The 21628-nt window shown below is 43.9% G+C and overlaps 1 protein-coding gene across 1 annotated transcript; it reads right to left on the reverse strand.

Moving 5' to 3' along the window:
- Positions 1-5919: 5919 nt before the first annotated feature.
- On the reverse strand, positions 5920-10346 carry LOC311248221 (uncharacterized protein; the record flags this gene model as incomplete). The annotated part of the gene is made up of 3 exons (XM_084339144.1): positions 5920-5967; positions 6017-6695; positions 10198-10346. The coding sequence occupies 3 exons, from the start codon at positions 10344-10346 to the stop codon at positions 5920-5922; spliced, it is 876 nt and encodes a 291-aa protein (XP_084195270.1).
- Positions 10347-21628: the final 11282 nt, after the last annotated feature.

Here is a 21628-nt window from a genome sequence, read left to right on the forward strand (position 1 = left end):
ATAATATCCGTATAGTGGGACTTGATGAATCAGTCAATTGCACAGACGACAAGTTTCCAACAGTGCTAGCAGAGATTCTGGGTAACAACATTCTAACCACAGAGCCGATAGTGGACCAATGTTACAGAATCGGTACTCGAGAACAAAAAGGCAACGGTCCAAGAGTCATCATTGTTACTCTGCGCAAAACAATAATAAGAGATGACATCATCAGAGTTGCACGCAACCAAAGTGGTAAACTGAAATATGGTGAAAATTCAATATTCATCTACGAAGATCTATGCAAAGAGGCCATCGCTCAGCGTTTCCCCTACAAGGAGGTGATGCAGAAATTGTTCAAGTGTGGCCTCAGGCCAAGGCTAATATACCCGGCACTACTATCGATCGTTGGAATAGACGGCCGGAGAGAAGGATTACGCACGCCTAAAGCCGCAGAGGAATACTTGAAGCTACATCATGGAGCAGGTCCCCCAGGGCAGAACGCAACGCTGTCTCGCAACAGATAAGCCTATACTCATCTCTCTCTTTCTCTTTGTATTTCAGTATTAAAATGACTTTAACACGACTCAACAAAAGTAACAGATGATATGCATGCCGGCAACACCAAGGCACAAGGCTTATAATATGGTTCGTAATGCATTATATTTACAGACTTCTGGTCTCCGTGGAGACAAGAATATATCATTGACACTGTGAACAATCTGGAATATTCTGGGCTCATCGCTCGACTGCTCTGGGACACTAAGGGTGTGTTCACATCTGAAAGTCCGGGGATAGTCCGGATTATCCGCCGGATAGTCCGGATTTTCTGGTGGACCAAATGTGAAAATGATACATTGTTTGATTTGGTCTGCGTTCACACTACCCTGTTTGGTGCGGATCTAATTTGTAAACAAAGGACATGCTGTCGCCAAGTCGTTCATCTATTGGACTAGCACTCACACACGTAAACAGTTGCCGCCAGCGTATTGACACACCTCGCCCACACGCCGACTGTTTAGATTTGTCTAGCTGTCACTCTCATGCCCTGGTTGCTATGCTTGTTGCTATGCCTGTCACAAGTGACGTTTTAACATTCGCGGGTTTAGCGCGAGGGAAAGAGCGCCAATTCATTTCTTTCTTCTTTCACATTCACCATATTGACAGCAACAATATGGAGCCACATCGCCGTTTTGCGATTGCCTTTATGGCATTTATTATTCTGTTATGGTGTGCCTGCCAAATACAAGTACTAGAGGCAGAGTATGAGGAAGTAAGACGTGGGATTGATGTTGCGTTGCTGCACATCATTCGGAGGAGACGTCGCAGAGATGACCACCAAAGGAGGAGACAGCAAACCCTGATGGATGCCCAAGATATGGTGGCTGTGTTTTTGCACAGAAGACGAGTGAGGTACGTTACGCTACTATTGCTTATGGATCCATATGGTTGAATCTATAATACGTTGGGAGTTCACACAACACAAGTGGTTTCCCTAGTAGCATAGTTTAACAACAAGTGCCATCTTGTGGCTCAAATGTGTAGGCCTACTTCAGATAATTGGATATTTATTGATGCCCTCTCCTCTGGTTTGTGTCTCTCTCCACTGGTGCTGGGTGCTATCTATAATTAATCTACTTTATGGATTTGTTTGTGGACTAAAACTAGCTTTTTAAATAATATTTTTTAATTTGACATCTAGTTTATGTAGGCCTACCTGCTACTGTAAAATGTGATTTATGTATGCTGCTACGACATTCAATTCCCATTCATGGATCTATCTATATATCATGAAGTGATTCACAGAGGTCTACTATTAATAAATTAATTAATCAGAAATGTGTGTATGTGCAAATTCTATGTCTCTACAGGAGCATGTGGATCTACCCACGACCTTTAGGTTGGTGGCGACACCTGAGTGACTCCTGGACTGACAGAGACTGGTTAGCCAATTTCAGGATGAAAAGAGGCACATATTTGCACCTGTGTGACATCCTGCGGCCCCGCCTGATCCACCAGAACACCCGATTCAGACGCCCTGTCCCTGTCGAACTTAGGGTAGCAATATGCTTATGGAGGTTAGCAACCAACTTAGAATTTAGGTCCATCTCCCACTTATTTGGTGTAGGCCGGTCCACTGCCTGTGTGGTTACGCAACAGGTTGTGGCAGCCATAAACAACGTAATGAAAGCAGAATATATTAAAACGCCATCTGCTGCTGAGTTTAGGGTGATAGCGCAGGGCTACCGCGATAGATGGAGGTTCCCACAGGTAGCTGGGGCAATAGATGGGACACACATAGGAATTCTGGCTCCAACTGATGACCCTGCTTTATTAACGGGGCCAAAGTGGAACACTGTTGCCAGAATGGACTGAGATGTTCGAAGGAGTGGATGTGCCTCTGGTCATTCTTGGCGATGCGGCTTATCCACTACTGCCATGGCTCATGAAGGCATACCAAGAAGGGAGAGGTGTAACACCTGAGGAAACTAACTTTAATTATCGGCTCAGTCAAGCAAGGATGACGGTGGAGAGAGCTTTTGGCCGCCTAAAAGGCAGATGGAGATGCCTTCTTAAGAGATGTGACGCACACATTTCTCATGTCCCTGACATTATCTCAGCATGTTGTGTTCTTCACAACTTTTGTGAAATCCACCGTGAACCTTTTGTAGCTGAAGATCCTGCAGATGAAGAGGATGGAGCGGGTGAGCCAGACAATCACAATCAAGCGAACCGGAGTCGTGACATCAGGGATGCACTGTGTGCCTATTTGGGAATGCTGTAGATCTTAGCCACCTTTGTTATGCAGCAATCAAATTGTACTGTAGATATGTAAATTCACTATTATTTTACAGATTACCTTTGTTTTTCTACTTTAAGTGTAATAAAATTGTTTTGAACTAAAATTACAATGGGGCAAGTTAGCTGTTAGCAAGCTAATGTTAGCTATGTGTTAGCAAGCTAGTTAACTAAGAAACTTGCAAACATAATACTGTGGGCTATTGCTTTCTGATTTATCTTTGAATGCATACCAGTGACTTGCTGGATAGGTATGTACTTTACTACATTATTCTATTTGGTTATGGACTTTACTACATTATTCTATATGGTTATGTACTTTACTACATTATTCTATATGGTTATGGACTTTACTACAGTTATTTTGGACGTCACTAGTACATACATGGATGTTGTTAGTATGTGTTAGCAAGCTAGTTAACTAAGAAACTTGCAAACATAATACTGTGGGCTATAGCTTTCTGATTTATCTTTTAATGCATACCAGTGACTTGCTGAATAGGTTAGTTAGTTTCAGATGCTCTGTCAGTCAGAGGCGCCAGGGCTGTAAATCCAGGGGATGTACTACACCCAGGCCCGGGCCCCAACGAGATTCCCTTCCATGATTGGCTGATCCAGCTGGTTGCACCAGACCATCAGAGGCTATAGACCACTGCACTTCTGCGTTACAATAGTTGTGATTGTAAATACATGTTGTGTTACTAATGTTACATGTTGTGTTAACATTAGTGACATGTTGTGTTAACATTGGTGACAGTTGTGTTAACATTAGTGACATGTTGTGTTAACATTGGTGACACATTACTTTATATTTTATTTATAAAGAACTGTGCAGGACATCAACGGTCCACCACACAAGCAAACATTTACAAAAATAAAGTACACAGTTGCAAAAATGCAAAATGGAAATGTAAATTTTTTTTACACAACATGTATGACATAACCGTTACATTTGAACAAGGGTCATTATAAAAAAAGGTGAAATATTGCAAAATAAAGACACGTGTTTGTATAATAGAAAGGACATTGTATGCAAAAGACTATATAAAATACATTGTATGCAATTAAACAAAACAAACTTGAACTTGAAAACAAACTACCCTACACGTTAGTGCTACACGCCTACATGTTATGGTATGACCATGAAGGACCTGGACTTCCATCTTCACCCTCAGGGAACAGGGGGTGCTGGCTCATGTGTGGGGCAGGTTGGATGAGTGGGTGGCTAGTGTGTGGGGCATGTTGGATGAGTGGGTGGCTAGTGTGTGGGGCAGGTGGGATGAGTGGCTGGCTAATAGATGATGGTGGGTTGGTCATGGGCCAGGTACTTGGGGGCATCCTTGGATCTATAGGACTCCAGTGGGGGGCAGGTGGGTGCTGTGGTTGGGCAGGATTCAAAGCACTCATAAAACCCTGCATTACTTGCATTATCATCTGAGTGTCGGCCTGCTGCTGCTCTTGCATAGCCTTGAAGCGGCGGTTTTCTGCTTCGTGTTGCATTTTCATAAAATTTTCCCAGTCAGCACTGCTCTTTGCGTTTTTTATCGGCAACATCATTTTCTTCCCGCTGCCTCTTTAATTCGACCAGATATTGTTGAAGCCCATCACCCCGATCTGATTTTCCCTTTCTTTTGCGGCATTGGGCACCAGGTATAGCCCAGGTTTGACTGCTCTCAACCTCAGCAGACCGTGGTGCAGCCCAGGTGTGACTGCTCTCAACCTCAGCAGACCGTGGTGCAGCCCAGGTGTGACTGCTCTCAACCTCAGCAGACCGTGGTGCAGCCCAGGTGTGACTGCTCTCAACCTCAGCAGACCGTGGTGCAGCCCAGGTGTGACTGCTCTCAACCTCAGCAGACCGTGGTGCAGCCCAGGTGTGACTGCTCTCAACCTCAGCAGACCGTGGTGCAGCCCAGGTTTGACTGCTCTCAACCTCAGCAGACCGTGGTGCAGCCCAGGTGTGACTGCTCTCAACCTCAGCAGACCGTGGTGCAGCCCAGGTGTGACTGCTCTCAACCTCAGCAGACCGTGGTGCAGCCCAGGTGTGACTGCTCTCAACCTCAGCAGACCGTGGTGCAGCCCAGGTGTGACTGCTCTCAACCTCAGCAGACCGTGGTGCAGCCCAGGTGTGACTGCTCTCAACCTCAGCAGACCGTGGTGCAGCCCAGGTGTGACTGCTCTCAACCTCAGCAGACCGTGGTGCAGCCCAGGTGTGACTGCTCTCAACCTCAGCAGACCGTGGTGCAGCCCAGGTTTGACTGCTCTCAACCTCAGCAGACCGTGGACAGATTCCATATAGCACTATATTTCCTAACTTTGCAAAGAGACATGCAGTCCCCACATGTAGCAAAGCCCCCCCCCCCCCCCCCCCCCCCACACCATCATCTTCTCAAAAGACCTACAAGCCATACTTTGATTATTCGTGTGTGTGTGTGGGGGGGGGGGGGGGGGGCTTTGCTACATGTGCTTAGGGACTGCATCACTCTTTGCAAAGGGCCAGCCCAATTCAACTTAATGTTGGTATGGGCCATATTTATGTTTAAATATTGTCTTAAAACAATACCTTTTATCTGTTAGTTTAAAACTATTTGTTAATGTATGCTATTTCTTTTACAGATTCCATATAGCACTATATCTCCTAACTTTGTAAAGAATGACATTGCAGTCTCAATAAGCACATGTGCCCCCCCCCCCCCCCCCCCCCACCCACCATCTTCTCCAAAGTTTCGATTGCTCTGGACCTCCTGCTGGCTGAGCAAGACCTGTAGAACAAACAAATGAGCCCCCCCCCCCCCCACCATCTTCTTCACAAATGCCCTGCAGAGAAAGCAAGACAAAACAGACAGACAGACATAGTGGCCAGCTTTACCTGACTCCACCATATAAGTATAATGGTTATTGTTATTAACATAATAGATGAGTAATAATATGCTCTAGTCATAACATAACCTACATAGAAATAAATAAATAAAAAACATTGTTTGTGGATAAGTATTTATTACACTTCTTAGAACACAACAATCTAGCTCATGTTGTCCTGCCAGGACACACTTCCTTCAGGGGAATTGAAAAACGTGCTTAGTTTCTCACGCACTTCGTAAGACGGCCCTGCACCCCTGTTAGCACCCATTCTTCTAGGCCCTCCTAGGCGCTCGCCTGTTTGCTCAGCTTCATGAAGCCACCTTTGGTCCTCTGTGGGGGACACAAGAAAGTTGTGCAGAATGCACGCTGCCAAAATCACTTTGTCTGCCTTGTCTGGCATCATCTTCATTTTGGTGTGGAACACCCTCCACCTCGATGCCAGGATTCCGAAGGCACACTCCACCACCATCCGTGCCCTGGAAAGACGGTAGTTGAAGATGCGCTTAGGTTTCGGGAGGTGTTGTCCTGGATACGGCCTCATCAAGTAAGGCTTGAGTGGGAAAGCAGCGTCCCCAACCATGGCGAATGGCATTGGACCCTGCATGCCAGATCCAGGTAGAGGGGTGTCAGCAGGCACATGGATGGTTTGGTCTGCCAACCCTTTCCCAAGATTGGAATTGGCAAAGACCCCTCCATCGCTTGCCCTGCCGAAGTCTCCCACCTGTACATTGATGAACCGGTAGTTGGCATCCACCAACGCCAAGAGAACAATTGAAAATGTCTTCTTGTAGTTGAAGAACAAACTCCCCGATCCATCTGGTGCCTGGATCGTGACATGTTTCCCATCAAGTGCCCCGAGACAGTTGGGAAAGTTCCACTTCTCCCAAAATGTAGATGCAATCTCTCTCCATCTCTCCTCTGTTGGGCTGGGGAACTGTGCGGCCATCATCTTCGTCACAATTGCATTGCACGTCATGTGCACTGAGTCCCTGGTTGTTGACCTTCCCAGGCGGTAACTGAAGGCGAGGCTGGCAAAAGTCTCCCCTGTTGCCAGGAACCTGTGTAAATACAAATGACAAAAGAGTGTGTTATTTATTTTATTTGGTTACTAAAACATTGCTTTTTTACTCTGTTACAGCGGATGATTGCAAGACGAGGTTCAAGTTCAAGTTCAAGTTCTTTAATAGTTGTCATACAGAAGTACAGAATACTTTCATACAAAATGCTTCTTACTGTTACGCTCCAGAGACTGTGCTAGACAAGATAGTATCAAATAACATAATAACATAATATAGCATGAATTTAGAAGAAGAAAATGAGGTCACAGTGTTCGGTATAGACATATGTACAATGTTCTGAGTTACCATATAATATACAATACACAATACTATGCAGTGTACTAATGTACAGTACTATCTAGTGCAAAGCAGAAATGGGATGAGGTACAATTTTAGGTACAATTTACAGTAAGGTGTACGAGTTGTAGTGCAATCCTTCATCCATAAATATAAAGTGTGGGGAGTGGGTGCTACAGTGTGTTTGTTTAAAGTGGGTGTGTGCTATAAAGTGTGTGGAGTGGGTGCTACAGTGTGTTTGTTTAAAGTGAGTGTGTGCGTGTGGATGTGTGTGCTATGTGCGTTTGGTGGTTGTTGTTGTGTAGTGTTCATTCATTGTTCGTTTAGCAGCCTGATGGCCTGGGGATAGAAGCTACTTCTGAGTCTTTCTGTGCTCGCCTTGAGACTCCGGTATCGCTTGCCTGACCGCAGCAGTTCAAAGAGGTAGTTGTTCGGGTGACTGGAGTCTTTAATGATTCTCTTAGCCTTGCCCTTGCAACGCTTGTAGTAAATGTTCTGGAGGGTGGGGAGCCCCCCTCCAATTGTGCGTTCGGCTGCACGTGTCACTCTTTGTAGTCTGCTTCGGTCTTTTGCAGTGCTATTCCCAAACCAGGAGGTGATGTTGCCGGTCAAGATGCTCTCTATTGTACATGAGTAGAAGTTCTTAAGGATCTTCTGGCTGACTTGGAACTTCCTTAGGCGCCTGAGGAAGTAGAGGCGTTGTCGTGCCTTCTTCACCACACTGTTAATGTGTGTGGTCCATGTCAAGTCCTCGGATATGTAGGCTCCGAGGTACTTGAAGCTGTTGACTCTCTCAACCGGTGCCCCGTCGATGCTGAGGGGGCTGTAGTCCTTGACCCCCGACCTCCTGAAGTCCACAATCATCTCCTTTGTTTTGCTGACGTTCAGGGAGAGGCTGTTTTCCTGGCACCATCCCGCCAGGACCTTGACCTCTTCCAGGTAGGCCCTCTCGTCGTTGGCAGAGATCAGGCCCACCACCACTGTGTCGTCAGCAAATTTGACGATTGTATTGCTACTCCGCTGAGCCACACAGTCGTGTGTGTACAGGGAGTAGAGGAGGGGACTCAGAACACAGCCCTGGGGGGCCCCTATGTTGAGGGTGATGGATGAGGAGGTGCAGTTGCCTGCTCTCACCACCTGGGGTCTGCCAGTCAGGAAGTCCAAGACCCACTGGCAGAGGTCATAGCCCAAGCCCAGGTCCCTGAGCTTGGCTATGAGTATGGAGGGGACTATGGTATTGAATGCCGAGCTGTAGTCGATGAATAGCATTCTCACATAGTTCCCCTGCCTCTTGTCCAGGTGTGATGCTGCTGTGTGCAGCACATGGGATATGGCGTCCTCCGTGGACCCGTTGGGGCGGTATGCAAATTGCAGGGGGTCCATGTTGATGGGGAGGGAGGAGCAGATGTAGCCCTTTACTAGCTTCTCAAAGCACTTCATGGCTATGGAGGTGAGAGCTACAGGGCGGTAGTCGTTGAGGCAAGCAGGCTTGGATTTTTTGGGTACAGGGATAATACGAAGAATCTTCGTGATTCCTATGTGAAATCTAAGCCGAAGCCAGCACGAAGCGGCTCTGGGGCCACTAGCCAGAAAGAGTGGAAGTTTGCCAGGATTATGGCATTCTTACTACCTTTTGTGCAGCCAAGAAGGTTAGTAGCAACAATTTATTATATTTTACTCTGTTTATATTTATTAAAAAATGCATATATTCTACATTGATGTAATTTGCCAGGATTATGGCATTCTTACTACCTTTTGTGCAGCCCAGAACGTTAGTAGCAACAATTTATTATATTTTACTCTGTTTATATTTATTCAAAAATGCATATATTCTACATTGATGTAATAATTTCTTATTTAGAGTAATTATCTATACAATAGGAAATCTTGTGTAAAATTAATAAATTGTAGTTATTTAGGTCCCAAATAATAAATTGTTTTTAAATCTGTTTAGCTCCACCACCAGTCTGCCGCGTCCAGACCTGGAAGAGCTAGCACTGTCATCCAGACCTGGAACCCCAGTGCTCGAAAGGTCTGACACACCCACCCACAGCTCCAGGTCAGGTTCCCCCACAGCAGGACAATCACAACAGCGACATCGATCACGGTCACCACGGTCACCACCAGACATAAGATTAGATCCCCCCACCCCCATGAGGTCAGGCACCCCCACCCCAAGGTCAGGCACCCCCATCCCCACCGTGAGGTCAGGCATCCCCACCCCCACAGGACAAGCGGCGGCTCCTCCGGTCCAGCAGCCACTACGCCGAACAAGGACAAGACAGTTCGACCCATCCCAGCAGCTGTTGGATTTCGTCACTTCACAACAACCTCCAACTCCACCACATGTTCCACATATCCCTACAGCTGACGAACAGATGTACTATTTCGCAATGGGCATAGTCCCCAGTCTGAATGGGTTACCCCGACAACAACAAATTATTGCAACCGCATTCATCCACAACTATATAGCCAACATGGAGGAGGAAGTGCGGTCTGCACAGCCTGAACAACACCACCCCCGACAAACACCTTCCTACCCATCTATTTCACGTCACAATCAACCCCCCGGACCTTCCCACCAGCCATCAGCTTCACGCCACCTTCCACCCCCCAGACAAATACCTTTCCACCAGCCATCAACTTCACGCCAAGAACAACACCCCAGCCAAACACCTTCCTACCAGCAGCTACTAATATTACCTCTCCCAACAGCAGAGGACACAGAAGATTTGACTCCCGCCAGTTCCTTTATAATGAAATTTTTTTTTGTTAATCTGTTAATCTGTTAAAGTGCAAAGCAGAAATGGGATGAGGTACAATTTAGGTACAATTTACAGTAAGGTGTAATGAGGTATGGGTTGTAGTGCAAATTCTTTACCAATAAATATAAAGTGTGTTTAGGTGTTCTAAAGTGGTTAAAGTGGGTGCTGCAGTGAGTTGTTTAAAGTGAGTGTGTGCGTGTGGATGTGTGTGCATTTGATGGTTGTTACATAGTGTTATTGTTCGTTGTAATGTAACAATTTTTTTGTGCAGCATCGTTATATTAATAATTTGTTTCACTGTTCAATGTCTGCACTTTTATTTTTTATGCACAGTTCTTATGTTTCTTTCTTTTTTAATAAATACTTTCAAGTACATTTATTTAATATGGTCTCTTCGTTTGTTTGTGGGTGTGTGCAAATAATACAAACAATTGATATACCTGAGGGTCACAGCAAGCCGTTGCTTTGGTTCGATGGCAGGCCGCCAAGTTGTGCTGTGTCTCTGTAGGTCAGGACCCACTAAAGCCAGGACGTGGTCCATCTGTTCCACACTCATCCGGAAGTATTGGTGATGGCGTTCACCATCCATCCTCAATTCCCGAACAAGATGGTAATAAGCACCCTGCTCCCTCCTTCTCTGGTTAATGGGATGCACCCAGATTTTTCTCCTCTTCTGTTGCATTCGAAGCAGGATATAAAGTGCAAGCTTATTTCTCCTAGGGTAGTCTACAACTCGCACAGAAACAAAAACAACAACAAAATGTGGAAATTAGAACATTGATTGATTGATTGATGGTGTCGTGGAATATATTATCATGTCATTATGAGTCTCTGTTATTTTATCATGTCATACAGCTAGAGTTTCAGTCCAACCAGATTTACTGGTTAATGTGTGTATGTCTCTTTAAGATACTCTATCATTCTCTCAGTCGTAACGAAGTTGCTGTTTGTACCAGCCATAGAGCCATAACCCAAGGTCATGGGAACTGTAAGATGGAGCTGTTTTTCCTTCCAGGCTTAGCCATAACATAGTCGTATTATTAATTTCTCTAACCAGCCATTTTGTTTTCTTCTACGTAATTTCATGTATTCAATGGTATGTCTGACCAGGCCTCTAGGCCAGTCCCCTGTCAGACGCTAGTGGGTTAACATGTCTGCCTCTGGGGGGGTGACTGGTCTGGCAGCGTGGCCACGCTGTCATGAACTTTCTTTATTAAATAAACCTTTCTATTATTATTAATAATGACTCAGAATGATTAATGTAAGCGGCTCATCGTTTGTCCTTTAATAATTCCCATTACAGATGGCGACGAGATGTTTTTTTTTTTTTAACCGATGGGTGTCGAGGTCGGCCGCCAAACGGACTCTGCAGAAAGGGTGAATCCTGGAATTCCGGGGGAGCGCTGTCTCGAGGCTCCTCCGTGCGAGACACCGAGGGGAGAGAACCAGCTGCGCCGTCCGCTTGGCTGTCACCTCCGGCATGAACCTTGGGGACGCGTGATAAGGAACACTCGGTGAGCTGTTGACATTCTGATTTCTGTTTAAAAAAAATTTTGTTTTTAAATTTATAATTAGAGGTCTAAACTAGAACATGGTGCCGGTCAGAGCTATTTTTTAAATGTATATTACTATGTGCTCTGCAGTGGTTATTTTTTTCATTGTATTGGTGTATTACTGTGCTTGGTAGACTGGCGATGGTTTTTTTCTATAGTTTCTCAATCTTGGTACGTCCCGAATGTATTAGGCAGGGATTAGGCTCGTGCCTTATAGACGGGGTGCGGGTGCCTACCACGAGTATAATAAAATATGTTGACGACGAGAAGAATTATGGGATATTTTTTTAATTAGGTTAATATATATTTTAGAGCGATGGGGGTCGAGTTGGCCGCGAGCCGAGGCGCTATGCGGGCAGGTTGAAATCTTGGGTTTCAGGGAAAGCGCTTTCTTCTTCTCAATACTTCCCCACACATGGGAAGGGAGTGAGGAACCGCTTGCTAGCGTCCGTTTGGCTGCCAACTACGGCTAGAATCCATGGGAGCGTGGGGGAGATATTCGGTGAGCTGGGCATTCTGTTTAGAAGCGGTTATTTATAAAGTAGCCATTCTGTTTAAAAGCGGTTATTTATAAAGAGGCCATTCTGTTTAAAAGCGGTTATGTATAAAGTAGCCATTCTGTTTAAAAGCGGTTATTTATAAAGTGGCCATCCTGTTTAAAAGCGGTTATGTATAAAGTAGCCATTCTGTTTAGAAGCGGTTATTTATAAAGTGGCCATTCTGTTTAAAAGCGGTTATGTATAAAGTAGCCATTCTGTTTAAAAGCGGTTTTTGTTTCTATCTATAAAGTACTTATGCGAGTGGGGTATTGAATATAGGATAATGTGTGTAACCCCCCTGTGTTTCCTTGAGTACTGGGATTTAAGGGGTATGTTCTGGCTGTACGCTGTTTACAGAGCTTTTTGTCTCCGAGTGCTCAGGAGGAACCAATTTTTGGGGGCTACATAATTTGTACATAGTATTGTTTTTTTGGGTACCTTTTTTATGGTTTTCCTCTGGACACTTTAAATTAAGAGGTATGTTCCGATAATTAGGCGTGAATTACATTTGTATCCGATATTGTAGGCGTGTGCAGAATGTACTGTGGAGTATAGTGGAAAGGGTTTTAGGCACTGATTCTGGGTTTTTTGGTTGTTTTCCTAACAAGGAGGCGGGAAGTTGGACCGTGCGTGGGATGCCAAAAGATAGGGGGACAGGGGCTTATGTCGTGTGATTAGTTTTCCACTGTCTTATCTGGTCATACTGCAGTTTTTCTGAAAAGAAATAAGATAGGGGCATTGTATCCGAGATAACAGGCGTGATACGCTACTCCACAGAGCTTTTTTCTCGAAAGTGTTCAGAGGAAACGATTTGTCGGCCACATATTTTATTGTGGGTTTTTATTTGTTGTCTTTTATTTTCTGTTTGGTTTGAGTTTACCTAGAAAATGGAAAATGTGGACAGTTTAGAGGGGCCAGAAAGGGGGGCCTGTGGGGTCATGACGGGAGAAGCTAAGAATCTGTTTTTCTGTCTTTTCTCCCACGGTGTGCCCGGGGCTGGATTTTGGGCTCGGTGTCTTTCCGTGTGCGTCACCGTCACCGGCCGTCCCGTCTCCTATCCGCTGGTCTCGCCGGCGACCATCAACTCCGGTGCGCCGGGCATTGGTGTAAAGACCTATAGAGCCTATAAGGAGGTGTTCGAGGGGAAAAAAGCACAATGGCGTGCGGAGGTGCAGGACGGGACGGGCCCACAGCGCATTGGCTGGACGCACGGCGGGGAGACATCGACCTGAGCTCAGGCAAAGTATAGCGCACACTCACATGCACGCACACAGATCGATGGAGATACAGGTACAGCAATATATTAAGGCCATGTGAACAAATCACTGACAATGGGCCTTCTGAAATTTGTATTAGTAGCTCCAAAGTTATCATAAAGTGTATAGGGTTTAGGTATACCTTTGAGACTGGGATTTAAATACATTTCAATATATACCCTGTTTTGAATCAACATAAAAAAAAAAAAAAGAGAGCAGCCATAAAGGCACAAATATGGGTAATTATTTTTATTAAATACAGGATAGAATAGAAACAAGTGCATACGGTAGCACAGGCTGTGCACGCTGTTATATTACATAGAAATATTTTCCTCTGTCTGTGTAGGCACACACACACACACGTTTACATGCACGCACGCTGTGATAGGGGATAAACAATTCGTTATTTTATCTGCATCGTTTGTGTTTATCTGCATCGTTTGTGTTTATCTGCATCGTTTGTGTGTGTTGACATTGCCATGGGTGAATTTACGTCAGTTAGTATCTTGTTATTGACAGTAGAGCTGGACTGTTTTTGCTCATCATCACATTGTATCAGCCACCAAAATACTCATCAATATTTACATAGATTGACACTTGTGTCTGTGATCAATACATAGCTACTGCCGGAGAAATTGGGCTGCTAAATGAGGATTAGAGATCAGTAACGTTTTGGTGGTGTTCGTTCAGTGATAACAACATTGGCTAAATAGCTAACAAAATGAATACAACATATAGCGTGGCTAAACGACACAGAACAACGTTAAAACAAGTGCATGCATGATTGTTTACAATAAGCGGGTGGTCAAAGGACTGACATAACGGGTAGATTGCCTGCACACCACGGGGCACACAGGGGTTCCGCGAGGTGCCTGATGGGAATGTTTCTTTAAGAACAACTATTGAACTAAACAAATAGTCTATCTAGTGCTTCATGTGTATACAATAAGTGCTTAATCTAATAACATGAACTAAAAAAAAAGAAGTCGATCAAAATGTCTTCACACGTTTCGTAAAGTTATTATAGGAACTTTATCAACTTGACGTCCGCGGCAGGCATCATTGCTTTTACCAACAGGGTTCCCAACGCGGCTCTGGTTCGTTATCGTTTACAAGGGAATACAAAGCGGCTGTCGTGATAATCACACAACAATACTTCCGGTCCGGTCGGTGGGCTTCATAATAAAAGTCTAGAACACCGGAAAAGACGGAGCGGTGGGCTTCAAAATAAAAGTCTAAAACACCGGAAAATAAGTTTATTTTGTACAGCGTTTTCCTCCACGAGTACTCGAGTACATCATGTGATCAATCGATCTGGATTATTTTTGCCCATCCCTAGTTTATCCTGTGCAGCAAGTCATATTGCCACACTGCCAGCGAGAGAATGTTTGTTGACATTCCTCATTAGAACATCTGAGATTAGAGTGTACTGGAGGCCCAGAGCGAGGGAGAGGGGTGACCTCTTTAATGCAACAGTAGAGAAACGTTTTGAAGTGTGTGTAAAGGTTAAACGCAGTTGTCATGACAACACGTCGCATGACAACCAGAAGGCGGGTTTATTGTTGAAAAGGATCCCCATTAGCTGTCGCCTGAGCTGAAGTCTCCATTCCAATAGAGATAGTGTATATTTTGGTCTTTATTTTGCTATACATTGTGGCGAGGGGAAGCCACTGTATATATATATATGTATATATATATGTTATGTGTATATATATATATATATATTGGGGGGAGAGACAGGTATAATGGGGGGGCAGACATCATTATCAACATCAGCTCACATATTTAAGTAGTGCATTCTTAGGTGGTATTTGAAAGACACTTTACTATTCAATTTACTTATGTTCAGTGGGCAGTTATTCCAATGATTGATGGCACGATGAACAACAGTCCTCTTTAAAGATTTTGGTATTGTATGAGAGGGCGCTGTCATCAGGTATCAGCGTAGTATGTGCGTTTCTCTTTAAGAGAGGCACACATTAGCCAGTCAAAACAATTTGGTTATGATCTATGTTGATCCTTGCTATAAGGCCATAAGTGACATTGTTATGGGATCCGTTCTGTTTTCCTTGTAAAGCAGCCATAATAGTCATTTCAGCCAATCCTCAGGGTGATGTTCCAGCTCCTTCCACGTCATATGTGTGTATTAACTGTCTTGCCGAACGAAAGATCGCTCTCACTTGGTGATCGGACATTTGTTTACATGGTCTGATTACCAACTGCGCATTCCTTATCAATTGATCAGTGTGAGGAATTAAAACTATCTTCCATTCCTTATTTCAAACTTTGGCCTCAGAACAAGTTATTGATTTAAAATTCCTCCTTAAAAGTACAGTGGGGCTCAATACACACAGTGATCGAAATGTGTTGGCTTAGCAAAGGGCGATAGAAGGAGTGGTTCAGAGGCAGGATGTTTAGCACACTGCCAGCGAGAGTGGGTTTTTATTTTTTGTTTATTTGGTTTGTCCAGTTCTATTCATATGTGATTTGGCATAGTATGGAATGTTGCCATAACAATGACAAAATGGAGCTATAATTTTGAAAATGGCTTTATCCAATGTTCAGATTTCTGTCCTGGAATTATATGCAAATTAGTGCATATTTAAGTAGATCAGGCCACATGTGCATGTTTGAACATACAATTGTGATAAAAAAAAAAAAAAGTAGTGTCTTAATGTAAGTAGTGAACTGGGGAAGTTTCAGTGTGATATATATTAGTTCACCTGCAGTGTCTCCCCTTTAAGTTCAGTTCAGTCTTAGACCTGTCCTCTGGTAAGGAGGTGAGAACTACAACATGTCACCCCTGAGTGACAGTGTGATTGAATGACCTTCGTCCAGCTTCAGAATACAGTTTTTTATTATTAATTCTTTATTTTCTTTCTCTCTCTTTAATCTTATTCGTATGTCACAGGAGTGCACGTGATTGTGTTCAGTTGTGTTTGAGCCATGTACTGATAACATTACAAGTTATTGCTCATATTATATTATAAATCTCCCATAACAATAAGTATCAGAAAGAACAATATCATCTAAGAATGATTCGTTATTAAAAGATTTAGCTATGTACTGATGGGTTTTTTTCTTCTTTCTTTTTTCTGTGGTGGGGTCTCGCTGAACGGTCTCTTCACTCTGCTTGCGGTCCGGGCACCCATCTCTGACCAAGAGGAGGACGCGCAGAGGACCACTGTCTGTACCAGGCTTCTGCAGTTACAGCGGTGACACATGGACAGTACTCCGTGACCATCAGATCTGTGAGACGGTTTCCAGAACCTGACGGGGGAACCGACTACAGCTGATTACGGGGAGACAAGCTGGCCCAGCTAATCTACTGGACCAGAGCTCCACTCTGCAGCTACAGCATGGACACTGAGACAGTTTCTAGCAGGCCTGTTCCATCAGGGCCACAACCAAGGGCCTGAGGGGGGGGACCGACTACAGCTGGTTTCTGTGAAAGTAAGCTGTCCCAATCTGCTCCAGAACTAGGAGGCAGAGGGCCTATCGGCTAGTGAACGATGGGGCGCTAAGACCATCAACCGACAGCTGACTCCAGTCTGATAGGATCAGTGGTCCTGAGATAAAGATCTTAGAGACAGTTTCCAGCAGGTCTAAGCCATTCACCGGACAGGCTCCTTACATCGGAGGGGAGGATCATCAGGACCGAGCCACGGCATACATGGACTGCAGAGGGGGGTGCTTGGACCAGCGGCCGGGGGAGGGAGAAGAGACCGTTTCCGGGATGAGGCAAGTTTTACCCACAATGCTTAGGTTTGAACCACAATACATGCAGATATTACAGTATCGTCCTAAAAGATGTTAGGTAATGATGTAATGAACTTTCTTTGATTCAGGTGGAGATTTTTTTAATATGTTGTGCATTGCAATGGTAACCAGTTATTTTTTTCATTCTTTGTGAGGAGTCTGCAAATTGTTTTTGTTTTGTTTTGGCTATCTCCCGGAGAATGCAGTCACGTGTATTCTGTTTTCGCTATGAGTTTTGTGAGAATGTTTTTGTCTTCTAGTAATGCACCCAGTGTTATATTTCGTGAGCGCAGTCTATCTTGCAAGGTACTGCCCTGTGTTTTCTTTTGTGATTTCAATTTTTCAGCTTGGTGGTGGGAGAAGTATGGCCTTGACAAAACCAGAGGCTGGACTGTACCCTTGAATCCTGCAACCACCGTCTGGGCATTTGCAAAGAGACGCTAATGATGGCTGCTGTTATGACAACTTCTCTTTTGCACGTGACACGGGGTCTATGCAGAGGACCTTTTGTTTTTTAGATAATAAAAATAGTTTTTGCTGGGTTATTATAATCTGTGTTTGAATGATAATATTTTTTGTTATCTTTATGAAATGATAATGATTGTGATTAATAATTATCAAGAGGAGGGAACTGTCGTGGAATATATTATCATGTCATTATGAGTCTCTGTTATTTTATCATGTCATACAGCTAGAGTTTCAGTCCAACCAGATTTACTGGTTAATGTGTGTATGTCTCTTTAAGATACTCTATCATTCTCTCAGTCGTAACGAAGTTGCTGTTTGTACCAGCCATAGAGCCATAACCCAAGGTCATGGGAACTGTAAGATGGAGCTGTTTTTCCTTCCAGGCTTAGCCATAACATAGTCGTATTATTAATTTCTCTAACCAGCCATTTTGTTTTCTTCTACGTAATTTCATGTATTCAATGGTATGTCTGACCAGGCCTCTAGGCCAGTCCCCTGTCAGACGCTAGTGGGTTAACATGTCTGCCTCTGGGGGGGTGACTGGTCTGGCAGCGTGGCCACGCTGTCATGAACTTTCTTTATTAAATAAACCTTTCTATTATTATTAATAATGACTCAGAATGATTAATGTAAGCGGCTCATCGTTTGTCCTTTAATAATTCCCATTACAATGGGTACAATACAGTACAGCTTAATACTAACAACTGCTGATGACCCAAATGCTCTGGGGTCCAACAAACATGCTTGAAATTGGTTGACTTTTTTCTTTACATTGGTTCATCAGAACATGATACTGATGATAATGATACATGAAAACTTTATTTAACAGATTGAAGAATGGGTACAATACAGTAGGCCTACAGCTCAATACATACAATTGTTAACACTTTCACTGCCACTCACGAAATTTCTCTGATTTTTTTTTTGCGATCTGAAATCATATTGCATCACGCGAGCCTACCCTAGTATACCTGAGCGCCGCCGGCGATCAGATGTGGAAAAAAGCGCCCCCTATCGTCTCCCAGATGACATAAGGGATTTTGGAATGGACTCAATGAAAATGGATGGGGAAAAAAATCCTGTACTCCACATTTTCCAGTCCACTGATGCAGCCGGGGTTATCACAGTTCATTCTGGAGCCTCTCAGACCCGCGGAATCATGTACTGCACTGTACACACGTTGGATCCATACACTTATCGATTTTTTCGAATGGTGATCAGGAATTGGAATATACCAGTTGGATACCATCTGATGTCAGGTAAGGAATCTATGTTATCAGTGTTAGGATAATCAGACTAATTTTGATGAAGATATAGGCTGTTTTGTGAAATGAGCTCTTTCGGTTTCACTGTAAAAGTCCAAGAGGAAATGAACACGGCGATTATCCGTGCGCGGCTCGAATGTGCTTGCGTGCACGTATAATATTGATCATCTAGCGTTTATTTGAAAACGATTCATAAATAGGCCGACAAATATCAACGTTCTGGAATATTCCAGTAAAAGACTATTATCATAGAATGGTCTAGAATGAACTGTTTTTTACCTCAAAACGGGTGCTTTTCAAAATGCTCTCAAACTGAAATGAAGCGATACAAAACCAATCTGCCTTGACAGCACTGACTGGAAAAGGATTCTTTGATAAGCGACAGGCAGATTAGACACATAGCCATAATTTAAAACATAGATTAGGCGATATTAACACTTTGGTTGCCTTGGGTTAAATTAATGATATACCATAGGTTGCCGGCTCTATTTGTCTATGGAGAAGTACCCCTTCTTTGCATGGCTATAACTTTTTAAATTCTATTGCTACATTGCCATTATTAGGGCCCATTCAAAGTCCTATATGTATTGTTCATTGTGTAGCAACGTTAAACTTTTTCATTCACATATTCATAGTAAAGTATGGTCTAATGTATAAGTATGTTTTCATCTCTTTCTGCAGCTTTCTCCAGAATGTGATCTATAGCCCCAAATGCATTATATTGATGATGCAATACAGTTTTATGGCAATCAGCGCGATATAAAAAATTCCAACTAGACGTACTTCTAGAAGTTACTACACGTCATCTGATGTTGACCGGATGGGCTAGGGGGCGTTTATAATTCCGTGGGCAGCGTTATACCAATCATCTAATGTGGGTCAAATGTTGATAATAGCAGTTAGTATCGAAGAGGGTAACGTTACACGCTGAAACTCACCCCAGTCTCCGCGCGCCGTTGGGCGATCATCGTCGAGTTGAAATCTTATCATTATGGGATGTAAATTTACCCGGTCCATCTCCAGCTTGTATAATGGTATATACGTCCAAATCATGTTGTTTATCGAGTTATTGGCAATCGATCACTGTGTAGTGTGACGAGCCAGATTCGCGGGACCTATAGCGAGCGCCGGAAGTACTACGGTCGTCTAGGACAACCTCTATTCAACATCCTGTTTGGCGATTGCGCCGATCGGCCACCAGATGGCGCTCCTGAACCGCCAGAGAGCTCAGTGGGTCCTGCTGGTGGATCTCAGGCCAGCGGAGGGGAGATATGAATCCGATCGCAGATTTTTGAAATATTGATATAAGGACGACGTACAGCGTCCCCCGGCAACTTGAGCATGGCCAGCAATGACGTGAAAAGACGTTTCATGGCAGTCAAAGTGTTAAGCGTAACATTGGCGCCGATGGTGGCATTGAAGCGCTACCTCTGGCGCCACCTTGTGGCATTCAAAGTGTTAAGGGGATGCAGACCAGAGAAATACGTTTGTCTTGTTTACATCAGGGTCCCCCATTTTCAATTCATAGTGATAATGTTGTGGAAAATGTGTATACGGGGGTGGAGGTAGGAAAGGGGTTAGTCTTGACTAGTTTAATATAGGTCAACTAGCAGGGCTCAAAGACACTAGGGCGACAGTCTGGCTGATGTTCTTAAAACAGCCTCAAGATAGGCAGATGGACATTTCAGTACATCATATCGTGTGCTCTAATCTTGTGTCTTTTCTCTCTTTCATACATACACAGCACACACACACAGACACACAGACACACACATACACAGCACACACACACAGACACAGCACACACACAGACACACAGACACACACATACACAGCACACACACACAGACACAGCACACACACACAGACACACAGACACACACAGTCACACAGACGCACACACACACAGACACACACACACAATACACACATACAATACACACACGTCTGTACACAGACACACACACACACAGACACACACACACATACACACACACACACACACACACACAAACACACACACACACACACACATCTCACTCTCTCTTCGATGTTCTTAATGTTTTACATCATATCGTGTGTGTACATCATATCTTGTTTATCTCTCTTCGATGTTCTTAATGTTTTTATCTAAATCTATGTTCTTCTTAATGTCTTTATCTCTCTTCATGTTCTTAATGTTTTTATCTCTCTCCGATGTTAAATCTACGTGTCATCTTAATGTACGTCATGTCATATTTGACATGATATGACACGTCATCATATCTGTCATGTGGGGGCAGGACTGAGAGGGGATTTAGGGGACAGGCAGAGGGATTGAGGGTAGAGTGTTTTTTGTTCAAGCTGTGGTGATCCTCTGCTCGATCCATAGCTTTTGCTGTTAAGAACTTCTTTTCCTAAATAAATTACCTACTTGTTAAAATTGGAACTATCGTCTCCTGCTGTGTTAAACAACCATCAGCCACAACATTTGGTGACCCTTGACCTGTAGATCGCTCCACCGGGCCTTTTCATACGGCCAGTTCCTGGAATCTCCCGTAGACATTCTGCCGGTTGTCGACAAAAAAGGTAATCGTTGGGCTTGTTATTATAAATATCCGTCAGAGTTTCTGCGGGAGGAAAAAGTGAGCTGGCTGTGTGAACTGGTTTTCGGATATGGACGACTAGAAAATGAACACGAGTGGTGAGGTGTTTACACTAGGGCGATTCCTCTTTTAACGGGCTATAAGTGCGCCACTAATCAATTTTAATTGCATGTTTTCGACCTCTGGTCAAATTTTTCTCCATCTGTTCAAACTTCTCCTTGATCCCTTTCCCTGATTCCTTTACGACACTCTCCACATTCCTCACCACCTTGTTATAACTGTGCCTTCTGTCCTCTGTAGATAAGACTCTCAATTTTCAAAACAAAAACCGGTGCCGCTCTGCTGTTATTCAAAACACACTATTACAGCTGGCATTCTCTGTGTCAAACTAATTACGTTTACGGATACACTATTGTTCGTTTTCTTATTGGCTTGTGAGGTTGTTG

Source organism: Notolepis coatsorum (genome assembly GCF_963971535.1).
Source record: "Notolepis coatsorum genome assembly, contig: SCAFFOLD_320, whole genome shotgun sequence".
Classification (NCBI taxonomy): Eukaryota; Metazoa; Chordata; class Actinopteri; order Aulopiformes; family Paralepididae; genus Notolepis; species Notolepis coatsorum.